This window comes from Rissa tridactyla, chromosome 1, assembly GCF_028500815.1.
Source record: "Rissa tridactyla isolate bRisTri1 chromosome 1, bRisTri1.patW.cur.20221130, whole genome shotgun sequence".
NCBI classification, from domain to species: Eukaryota; Metazoa; Chordata; class Aves; order Charadriiformes; family Laridae; genus Rissa; species Rissa tridactyla.
Genome location: NC_071466.1, coordinates 32,113,473 through 32,126,162, shown reverse-complemented (window position 1 = coordinate 32,126,162; position 12,690 = coordinate 32,113,473). Strand labels below are relative to the sequence as shown.

Below are 12,690 nucleotides of genomic sequence, written 5' to 3'. Positions count from 1 at the left end.
CATAACAGTCATGTCTCAAGCCTTCCACAGAATGCCAGTGAAAACAGTAAGTATCATTATGCCTGAAGTTCAGCTATTCTTTCTTAAATACACATTCTACTTGAAATAGAGAATACACCCATAATGGAAAGATAAATACAGTTATATCACAAAATAGAAATTTTAACACAGTAAGTCATCTTACCCCAAGATAATATGGAGGCATTGTCTTCAAATAGCTTTCAAATGACTGTCGCCATTTCAACGTAGGCTTTGCCTTGTGTACTTTAAACAAGTCATCTGATGGTTACAAAAAGAGACAAAGTGAAAGACATTTCTACATAGCATTGTATCTTCTTTTCTAATAAAAGAAACTCTCAAAGAAATGCCAATTCCTGAATGCTTAAATTAATATATCTATTTTAACATATCACTAAACTAAATAAACACACACACAAGATTAATGCTGCAGCCAAAAGATGGCACCTGATGAATTACTTATCAAATTGAATTGGTAACTGAGACAACAGATTAGGAAAAAAGGCTCTGAAAATAATGAAAGAAGTGAGACCAAAAGATACCTGAGAGTATGATGATTAAGTAAATCATCTTACATATTGAGACTGGGTCACGAAGGTCAGCCAATTGGTGACAAGTGAAGCAAGTTACTGATGACAATACATTGCTCAACATTCTACCTTTCTACAGGTGTGTGATTAATACTGGCATTAACTGCAGTAATCTATTTAGATGAGATCAATTTTTCAATTGCCTACCACCTAAGAAAATTTTTATGAAGTGGTATTTACCTAGCAGCGGAAGGAGGACTGGATAATTGTAAGGCATCACAAATAAATTCACACAATTCAGCGCTGTGCTAGCTTTCAAGTAACCAAAAGGATGACCAAGTTCACTGTATTTTGCACTATTGCTCACATATACCTGCAATAAAACACAGTATATTGTATTGAAATCAAAAATATTGTGTGAAGTTTTACATCCTATTTTGATTATAAAATTAAGTCTATAAAAAACAGCATTCTATAAATAACCTCAGTTCAGCATGCACTCTACTTGCCTGCCAGCAGGTTTGAGGGGATTTTCTCTCCAGGATAAATTGGGTCAGTGGTGAAGGTTCTAACTCATATTTATCAAAAGGCAGTTTGTCAATGACCATCGGTTCACAGTCAGTACAGGAGAATTTCACCACAGGATGAGATGTGCGAGGTGGCTAAACATAAGCATTCCACTGTTAGTAAGTCTGCACGACAATTAAAATGCAATTGTGCTATGACAACTAAAGTAATACAGATTCTTTAAAAACAGACATATTTAAGGAGCCTACTCAATACAGGATTCATACTTATCATTGAGTCCTAAGCAATTAATATATGATGTTAGCACTGTCTTAAAATCTGAAGGAATCTTATTTTCTAAATAAACGCCAATTATTTTACCTAGTAAGTCTAGAACAGTATGCAAGTAAAACTTCTTGCATATTCACAAAAAACTTTGCAAATGGAAGTAAATCCCAGTGGAGACCAAAAGAAATTCTTCAGTGCTACTCTGAGGCATGCACACTTCTGTCCCCCACAGAAGCAGGCACTGTACTTTTGCATTAGCTGACTTCCTCCAGCACTTTTCCTTCTTGGCAAATTTAATGGTTACAAAATTCAAACTGAATTATAATGACCAAGAGCAGCATGAATTCGGAAAAAACAAGCTTTAGAAGAACTCGCATTTTAACTAGACCTGTGAAAAAATATTTAAATTCAAGCAACTTCAGTGTTTGGATTTTAATGTTCATCACAGGGAAAAGGCCTTTGTGCCTTGAGTTTCAAGTGTAAGTTAACAACATTTTTGAAATCTCTTTTGCTGAAAGGGAAAGACGATTTTTTGTGCTTGGTGAAAATTGGAGCTGTACGCCTTCCACTGAAGGGTTTTCAGGAGAGGAACGTAAACTCTTATACTTACCCTAAGCCTCCTCCAAGGCCACTAGAATCTGGGGAATAGCTCAACTGGGAAGTCTCCTTCCATTTACTGTCTTTACAAGAAGGTAACTAATAAATATATAAGATGAACTAGGGAAACACAGGGTTTCTTGGACCTTCCCTACCATCTCGCCTTGAAAGTAATTTTTCTATGTCTATAAGCTCTAGCCTCTTCCTTTTAGGATGAGCCACCCAAATGTTATCTGCCCACAGAGCTGGTCTTGCCTTGAGCGTCTCCACTCTGAGGAAGGAGTACTGTCCGAGTGCACACAAAACAGGAGGCTCAACCAACTGAAGGAACTGCAATTCTCTTCAAAGAAGTTGCCTCCAATAAATAGTTGTGGTGGAGTTTTTGACCAAGCCATGAAGCAGTTATACTAGAAATACAAAGGCTGCAAAAGAAGTTGAATGCTAAGACTTGAGAAGTCCAATAACCCTTGGCTGGACAGCAGAACTATTTTTACCACAGAGCAATGGGAGCAGCCATTTACATGTTGATCTGCCAACATAATTATTAGCAGACTTCCGTATACATTTAAGAAAATCTTGATAGTATCATTACCTACAGTACACGAGACAGTTGTTATGGAAGGACTGTTTGAGACAGCTCCACTGTGGATCAGGTAACAGGGAGGAAAAGAAAAATATCTTAACTATGGCCTCTTAAGCAAACCAGTGTTACAACATATGCTAAGTTTTAACACTATGTTTTCAGAAGAGTAAGGAAATACAAGTCTTGAAACACTATCAGCAAACTTAGGTCCCCAAAATTGCATAAGGAAGGTTTAATGTGGAATTCCGATTGATGACAACAGGAATTTAGCCACACATGCAATAATCCAGTGCTTTATGCAGTTATGAGAGCTATACATGCTACAAGCGAGAGAAGAATTTTTTTCTCATCTTCTCACCATTTGGGTAAGTCAAACTCATGTTTTTAGCAGATTTAGTTCAACAACTCTTCACTTGGCAAGATCTATTTCAGCAATTTCAATCAAGATCTGCAGTAGCAGATAAACTGTACTGACTCTATAAAGTGAATGGAGACAGATATGCCGTTGATAGTGACTACAAGGAGTACACAGGACAGTTTTCCTACAAAGCAACCTTTTAATATCAAGTACACAATGTTTTGGATTTTAAATAACTATAGAAGATTTACTTTTATTCATATATGCTAGCTTGCTTTGTAGTTCAGAAGGGCATCCACATCCTTCAATGAATGTGGCCACAGATGCCAGCAATATCAAACCTATAAATATGACTTAAATTTTGTACTTGTATCACTCCTCAACAACCTGTATTTCAAAGGACTTTATATATTTTTCAAACAACGGAGATAAAATTTATGGAAAGTTCAATGAGTTTGCTAGTCAGAAAAAAAAAAATTCAATGAAAATCATCACGAAAGTAGGGAACAGTTATACCATGGTATTATTTCTACTTCAATGATTTTCAAAGACTAGCAGAAATACAAAAATACATTATACTATACTAATGATTAGTTCTCAGACCAAACAAAAGGTAGTGGCATACAGTTTTTTACAAAAAAGAACAAATAAAATTAATTCTATGGATAGCATTTAAAAAGGCAAGGCGAGTGACTCTATTTGGGACAAGCTGAAGGTATGGCTACACCGCAAAACAGCAGATGAAATTACATTCACCTGCTAGAAATGAAGACATAACTATTACAAGGATTCACAATTGGGAAGATTATACTATCTTCTATTAATACCATCTGCAAGGCAATGACTTTGAGAGGGTATTATCAAAGTGCCACCTTATTTCTGGTTTGCTATTTTAACAGCATTCAAACAGAAACACTACGTGCACATACTAGGTCGACAAATTGATCAGTTACAGGCAGCTTCTTAATGCTTCAAAGTTACTAAAAACCAAACCCCATAGTATTATTTGCTCATCAGTAATGTATCCAAGATAACTGCAACACGGGACATATGTGTCTTTCATTCTTGGGTCACACTGCTTTTACAGTTCCTACAACGAAGTACGTATCTCAAGATTTAAAAAAAGAAAATAATTAAAAAATCAGTGAATAGGAAATCCTGGAATATTCCCTTACAAACAGACCCTTTGCTTTACCTAACTTCAGTACGTACCAGCGTTGGAGAATTTTGATCTGGCCAAAAGGATTCAGGAACAGGCCAATGACCTATAGGAACCCCAGTTTTAGGGTTTGGCCTGACATAAATAAGTTTGTGACAGCTGTGCCAAGGTTGGGGTCCAAAGGGTCTAGATATATCCACCTGCCCATCTACAGAATAAAAAAAAGCTTTATGAGTCAAAACAGTGTTAAAACTTAAAGAATATTAAACAATTTATGTGAAGAGCTTAAGAACTATACCCTCGGGGAAGCCCTTCTTGGAGTTAATATTATTTCTAAGAATAGCAGATAGTTGTCAGTAAACATTTCCACAAAAACCCAGAACCATGAGAAAACAAATAAGCATTGAATGTTTACAGGATCAGAGCTGAGAAAGCCAATTATCTGGAACCCTTCATAATAATCAGTTTCTTTCTCCTCCCATTGTTATTAACAGATAACCTTCAAATCTCCATGCATAAAAACCCCACCAGTACAGACAATTAACGCTGCCGGACCTCTTATTGCAGCAAAGCAAGATTCAAGAAGTCCCACAAACACTTCCCAGTAACATTCTAAAGAAGGGCCTAGCTCAGCCATTTAGTATGAGGTTAAGACTGCAGTCATATTTGCTATTTCAACTCTTAATAAAGCCACTTTACTATATTAAACAAAAAAGGGTAAGTGTATAAATCCACAGTATTTCCACATCAAGCTATTTACCTTTCTAGTTGATTGAAAACTACCACTTAAAACTCATGAACCCATTTAACTATGCTCGACATGAACAACTGCATTTAAGACCACCTGGTGATATAACCAAATGTAAAGGTTTTACATAGTGTCTAGCAGCTATAGCCAGTACTTTGAAAGAGCACAACAGAATTTCAGACCTAGCAGGTCCTTTTTGTAGTAACGTCTTTAAGTTGCAACAGTTTTTCACTTATTTTGGCAACTATTACATTAAGTTCACTAAACTATATTGATAGTCATCCCTGCCATTTGATATCACGGTGTAAAAAATTTCAAGTACCATCAATTGGTGAGGGATCCGGTCCAGCTTTTTCAAAATTTATTACCACTCCACTTTGCACTTTTTGCACCAATGACTCAAGACACTGATTCAGCATTCTTGGAGAGCACACACAATATGATCGACCTAGAACAAAACAGCCAAGGTTAAGGTTGTTCAGTGTTTCTGCCCTTATTTAAACTTGGATCATTTAAAACTGTTCACCCTCCACACACATTGATTTATGTATGGATCACTGATTTAAAGCTTCTCCCGAACACTCCCTCTTTGTTTAAGAGGCAAGGCAGCCTAGTGAAGCAGTGATTGCGTTACATGCACCTCACTGGAAATGTTTGGGTTTTAGCCCCTTAATGACTTTTAACTCCAATTCTTAGTTGCATACATGGAAAATGGGCTCCCCCTTGTGACAGACACCAACACTTAACTGTCCACGAATTTCAGTCAAAGCACTGTACAGCCTATAGTACAGGCCTACATGACAGTCAGGAAGCAGTGGAATGAAATCCTTTTGGAATGCTTTTTAAATCCCTTTGTTTGCTCTCTATCACATCCCCTCTGACGCGTCAGAAGAATCATTATGTTTTTAATATGTGATGTAATCAAAACCTTTTACACGCAAATGATAAAATTAATGCCTGAGTTTGATCTGGAATATCATTTCAAAGACATTAAGAATGTGAGTTATGATGGAGAGAAAAGTATCAATTTTGCAGAATAATTATGCATTCTGCATTGCAGAAATTCCACATTGCATTCTGCATTCCTTCACTTTTCACTTGTTTAGATGACAGGAATTTAGCAAAACTTTACTGGAGAACAGACTCAATTCTTAGAATTTCTAATTGTGATGCCAAGGTGCATTAGAAAAAAAAAGTAAGTTTTCTCTTCTAAAAAACTGCTGAAGAAAGTAGATTCCCATTCTTCCAAGACAGGTTACATTAAATTGTCTGTAGCTTTAATGCAATAAGTGTCTTTAGTTTTATTATATCAGAGTTCTGAGTTTTTACAAGTAATATAAGAACTTAGAAATACTTACTGCACGACATGTATATGATTAATAGAGCTAAACTGAATTCATTTTCATTTTCAGAAGTATTGATTTGTCAAAGGAAACCAGGGCACTCACCTCCTGTGACTTCACACATCGGTGTGATTGCAGAGTCATCCACCGGTACCCCTGTCATCTGCTCCGAGTCCGGTGCTGTAATACCAGGCAAACGAAGAACCAAAGCAAATAACCTCTGATCCCATCGAAAGGGTTCCTTAGTCAACTCACTTCCAGGTAAAGGGGAATTGAGAGGTAAATGGAGCTGAAAAGGAATTTAAATCTCTGAATATACTACTTAAAACAAATAAAATTCATCTTACATAGCGATTGCAATTCACTCTATATAAACACACTTATAACCTCTCCCACAGATATTTATAATTTGATTCAGGTACTGTACATTACAAGCAAAACACCCATCATTTAGTCAGCACTTCAAATATTTCAAGGCAACACGATGCACAAAGTTGAGAGTTACAAACCAAGTGGGAACAACTACTTTTTAAAACCAATCTACACTTCAGAATCAATAGAATATTTTTTTTTAATTTCAGCAGTAGGAACTGCTTCACTGCAGCGTTCTTTTGTTCAAACAATTTTCTGCAGAGCAGGCCCATTCTCAGCTCAGTCTTTTCCTCAGTTCTTCAAGATAAAAAGCACAACTGAATGAAAAGCTAATGTTAATCTAAGACTCCTGCAGAAGAACTGTAACTTGGGTATAGTTGCTCAGAAATATCTAGCTGCCAGGATCTCCTGCTCCAAATAACTCAGCTTCAACAAGTGAACTAATATGGTAGTTATATTTTAGAACCAGAAGGCAGAGGTTTTACATAACGTGGGTATATCCCACAACTAAACTCATGCCTGTGCTTTAAGTGAGAAACAGAGATTAAGATTAAAATCAACACTGAAATGCAAAATGAGGTCTCACTTTTAGGTAACAGAAAACAATAGCCAGAGCTACCCACACAAGGAAGAATTGCTTGCTACGTGCCATTGTGTTGCCTCTATCTGCAGAGAACTACACAAAAGTCTTAGTTCAGAATATTGAAGATACCATCCAGGGACATACAATACATGGGAGCATTTCTTTTTGCTTTAAGTCCCAGAAAAGACAGCAGAGAGATTCAAATTTCAGGCTTCGAGCATGCTGCACTACCAAGATACAGCAACGCTCAGGATATTATTTATTAACCACTAACAGCAACCACCAGAGAGACTAATAGAACATCTAAAATTCCCAGGGTTAGCAGTAATCTTATAACTAGTTAACTGAAACAAGGGGGGGGAATAAAAAAAAAATAAAAATCAATACTTTAGCTTCTAAGGGACAGCACACGGCACCCAGAAGACTCTAGCCTCTCTTTTTGCATCCAGGTACCTCAACACAGAGATTAGTGGGGAAAAAGAAAGCTTATCACAACATTCAACTACAGAAGCCCCGAACAGATAGACTAGCCTTATAACAAGTAATTACAAATTTCAGAAAAATTTGATAGATTCCTGACTGCCAGTACAAGCAAAATTCTCATTTCATCTGGAGCATTGCAGCCATAAAGGGGGGAAAAAGTCCCCAAAGCAATGACTCAAGTAGTGGAAACAGTTCCATTACCTAGATAAATACAAGGGGGTTAAGCACAAAAGCTGAAGCAAACTCAACACTTTCTCAAACACTTTCCTTTTCATGCAACATTCAAAAAATCCCAGTTCTCAGTTTCAATTCCATGCTAGCAAAGGAAACTACTAGTCTGTTCCAAAACTTGATGCAAGTCCACAAAAGCACTCACAACAAGCTGGCTTCATTTTTAGTTCATAATGATATGGTTCAGGAGTTTGCAACAAGCCATTGAAAAAGTTTTTTTTGTTTCCTTGTTTTCAAGAGATGAACTTGAAAGCATTAAATCCAATTTCCAAACTGGAAACATCAGCTATTTCTATTTACATAATTGAAAGTATCTCTTATTGGGAAAAACACATATCTCTGTTTGAAAAATAATAAATTTATTGATACAATCTCAAAGCTAGGAACAAACACGACAAACTCACTCTCATACCACGTGAGCAAGAATCAGAACACTTTGGACTTTCCAGTGCACCTGACGCTTCCCTCCTGAATTTCTGCTTTTGCTGATGCAAGCAAAGAGGGCATGTGAGAAGAGCGCTATTTTCCCCAAATATTTCATGTGAAATTGGTCAAAGGGCACTCAGCTATGTACCTGGTTTATTACTGATTCACATGTATGTCTTTCCCCTTTTCACACAAAGAGCCAGCAATGCCTGCCTGGCAAAGGAAATTCAGTTAAAAGACTGTAAAAGAACTCAATTGCAAGCACTGCACTGCCCTCGCTTGGGGCTATTATTAAGAAATGCCATTCACCAAACTTTCTTACTCAGATCTGACTGAACAGAAAATTTAGTATCTCTGAAGAGATACTAGATTTCATCTGCAAAACATACCTATGTCAAAGCACTCTTTTTCTTCAGGTAGCATATATACATAATTTAAATACAGATATATTTACATATTTATATTACATATATTTCTATATAAGTATCCCATTAGACACTGCACCAACACTATCCTGAGTCCAGTTTATTTCAAACTACAAAACCTCTCTTTGGCTCAGTTGGTTATATTGAGAGAACCCCAAAACCAAACACTACTCAGGATCAGGCCATTGCATTATGTACATAATACTATCAGAAGCGTTTTCAAACTATAAGACAACATGCAAAGCCATCAGCATCAAGTCGAATGTCCTCACTTTCTTTCTCATAGTTTAATTCCAGTTAAATTTAACATCCATGTTACCAGAGAAGTTACAGATTCAAACCAGGCCTCCTTCTCCACAGACATTAGTAACTTGGTCTTCTCACCTCCAGTTACTTTTTTTTTTTAAACTGGTATTGTATTACCATAGCAACTGCATACCTAGCAGAAAATAAAATGGGCCTAGAAATGTGCACCTTGCATTTCGTTCCTTTTTCCCCACGCATATTTCAGTATGAAGGCACGCACATCTTTTCCTCTTTGTCCTTCATACTGGTTGTTGAGAAAAAGACAGACTGGACAATTTAAAGGGAAGTTATTTACCAGTGATGGTCTTTAACACGTTGTCTATATATAATCCCACAAAAATGTCCTCTCAGCTTAGTACTAAAAAATAGCTGGTTTGTCTCAACACTAGTTTGTAGGAGCACTCACAAACCCTACCATTCCCAAATGCCATAATGCTACAATAAGATAGCAGTGTGTGCCTTACGCTGCCCTTCCCTGCCTTTAAATCCACTAAAATGTTCAAGAACTGAGAGAGGCTGAAGAACAACCTGTTACTGAGGAGATCTTAAAGAATTCTGTTATTGGTGAGCAGGTCTTTTGTTTATTCTGAGTCCTTGTTTCTACATACGTTTATGCAACCATAAGCAGCAGCACAGTCTAAAATCCTCAAAAAATATCAGAGGATCCTAGAAACCCTAGGCAGAATAAAAGCTAGATCAGGAACAGAGAACTCTGCAGTGGAGTGGTAGTTGGTGAAAGACTGCAATTCTCTTCTGGCAATGACTGCACATACAGGCTTATACATTACAATGGCAGGGCAAGCACTGCTTAAGCTTTAATACCCAGGTAATTACAGGCAGCTCCATGTTGGGAGCTCACAACATGTTTTTACACTATTAGGTACTCAATAAAAATATCCATACAGAGACAGTCAACTACTTTGCCTTTTGTATCTTAAAAAAAAAATATCTATGTGGAAATAACGTTCCTTGCGGGCTTTTCTGGTACCCATAAAAAGACAAGACACATCTAACATTCCAAGCGAATGCAGCATTTCATCCTCAGAGGACTGAAGGACTAAGAACGAACAATAAAATTCAAGCCCAGCTGAGAAAACAAGCCCTGGATAAGACTGAGAAACTCTACTTAGAGTTAACAACAGCATTACGTTTTCCTGTCTTTTTCCATCCCATCATATGCATTATAACACAGACGTAGAAAGTCACAAATTATTCTTCCATAGGAAATAGGATCACAGAGAGATACCAGGTCAACTGACACACCATGTCAATGACACGATATACTTGGCCATTCTGATGCCAGCATTAACCATGAGCAAGCGCACACCCAGCTGATAGTCACACAGAATTCACACATCAAGAGCTCTGCGGCTCAGTGCTAAACGCTGTGATCCTGGCAACTGCTGCTAACAGGAATAACATGGATAAGGAAGGATGGGAACATAGATCTAGTGAGATCTGACACATATTCCTTGCAGAATTTGTTTGGAAATCGAGATTTTTAGCTGGAGAAACTACAATTAAAAATATCCCAGCAGGGATACAAGATGACTAACCCTGGATGCAAGATGATCAATGTGACAATGCCAAACAGTCGCATGACAAGGAGACAAAAAAAAAAATAAAAAAAAAATCACCAATTCGTCCTATACAAGTCTCTTATAACTGGAAGATCGGAAGAATGGCAATGCACAGAAGCCAAGCAGCATTGCTCGCGCTTTTTGCTTGCAAAACCGTTCACCAGAATGTATCAACTGCTCAATAACCCAGTTTCAGTCTTGCAAACAGGAATCTAATGCTTCCTCTTAAAACAGAGGGTATATATAGAGAGAAAAGGGAAGATAGCCCAGCAGCTGCAAAACTGGGGAACTATGGCATTTTATTTCATAATATAAAGACAAATAAGAGAAATTCCCTCAAGCAATTAAACACTTGTTAAAGGAAAGATCGGGAAAGGGCTAAGACCAAATTTCAGGTATCAGGCCAGAAGTGAAAGCCATAGGAATCCATAGCATGAGACCAATAATTAATGAGGGTATTCCAACAGTATGAGCTGATCCCTTCCTTAAATTATGCCTGACACTAGTGAATCCAAGGAAGAATCTGGTCAACGTGCCATGCTGACTGTAGAACTGATGCTGGCACTCTCCAGTACATTGGCACTGGTGCATTAAAAGTCAGTGCCAGAAGGAACAGGACTGAAAATCCTACTAACTTGTGCTGGTGGAGATTATAATTGCATAGACTGCACCATTTCTGTCTTCAGTCTGAGGAACCACATACAATAAGAGACATGGTAGTGCTGAATAGGTAAGGCTCTTTATCGGCAAAACCCATGTTAAATTCCACAAAGGAAGAGAACATCTGAAGAATTCAGCAAGAGCTCTGAAACAGGGTTTAAGCTTGACTGCTTCACACTAGGGCAAATGACAGTGTTCCCATAGTGATAAAGCTGATTTCATTGGTAAGAATAAAATGTTCATCTGACTGACAAAGTTTTGAGAAAACTTGCCTCCAGGTTCCATGCTGGCTTCACAGGCTTTCCAAAAACGAAGTTCTGTTGATTCTCTTGTATGTAAATTTAAAAGAACTAAAAATATACTGCCTTAGCCCACGATAAGAAGTTTATACAAGAAGTAAAAACACTGTTGTCATGGCCAGTGGGATATCATCACTTCCAACACCAACTCTGAAAAGTCCTTCCGAAGTCAAACCCAAAGAACAGAAGAGGCATTTGAAAGTGACCAAAAAGCTTTGTTATTGAACAGACGAACAACAACAGACTTCCTTATCTCCAGGGTGGTGTTACTGTATTAATTCTGCTTCCTTTCTGTGTGTCCAACTTGAGAGGCAACTGTAAAGGATGCTCAAGCTACACTAAGAAAAATTCCAATCAATAGGTCACATGTTGACAAAAGCAAAGTATCATCCCTGAAAGACAGAAGCACCCTTGGATGCTTTGTTCCCCCGATCTTTGATAGCATTAAGGATGTTCCTACTGGTACAGCTATGGCGAAAGAGAAAAAAAATCACATCCATTGCTGGGTATGAAATACATACCCTTTAAATACATATGGAAGAGCACTCAAAGAAACTTGCATTTTGTCTTGCAGGAAGACCAGTGGTAACTTTCAGTTCCTCCAGAAGGCAATTTGATCATTTACCAAGAAATCATTAGTAGAGCAGATTCTGAATCTCTAGAATGTAGTTTAACAATCATCACATCATGTAAGTCTCAAATTTGGCCTAATCATGACACTAAAACTCTAGGCGCAGTGCACAGTTATCAGTCAGCACCAGTCATGAGCCAAGCTTAAATTTAGTAGATTAAAGCAGTCACCAGAAAACCCATTTTCTCAACATAAGTTACAACAATTTAAAGGTGTGAATCTGTGACCAAAGAAAATGTCTTCTTTTGAAGACTAAGGTGAAAAAGTTGTACCCATATTTGAAGGAAAAGGAACACAAAAAACTTGCTAGCTATAAAAAATCCTGACTCTTGCTGTAAGAAAAGCTGCTCATGACAGCCAATAGAGCTTTCTTACCTAAATCATTTGGAGAAACGAACAAGATGAAAGGAAACGTAATGTAAAATCATAGAACTGTGTATTAGAAGGGACATGCAAAGGTCACATAGTCCAGGGACTTCTGATTGCTCAGGGCCTCGTCCAACTCAGTTTTGAGCACTTCCAATAATGGAGATCTCACAACCACTGGACAACCCATGTCAGTG

General features: G+C 37.5%; 1 protein-coding gene across 3 annotated transcripts in view; it reads right to left on the bottom strand.

Annotated features, from left to right (window-relative positions):
* INTS6 (integrator complex subunit 6) overlaps positions 1 to 12,690 on the bottom strand; it is a 46,867-nt gene that overhangs the window by 11,839 nt on the left and 22,338 nt on the right. For all 3 annotated transcript variants that reach the window (XM_054213291.1, XM_054213300.1, XM_054213281.1), the window contains exons 5-10: positions 6,237 to 6,420; positions 5,111 to 5,236; positions 4,094 to 4,248; positions 1,058 to 1,210; positions 789 to 921; positions 185 to 279 (exon numbers count right to left, since the gene is read on the bottom strand). In XM_054213291.1, the coding sequence (XP_054069266.1) occupies positions 185 to 279; positions 789 to 921; positions 1,058 to 1,210; positions 4,094 to 4,248; positions 5,111 to 5,236; positions 6,237 to 6,420 (846 nt within the window). The remainder of the gene's footprint in view (positions 1 to 184; positions 280 to 788; positions 922 to 1,057; positions 1,211 to 4,093; positions 4,249 to 5,110; positions 5,237 to 6,236; positions 6,421 to 12,690) is intronic.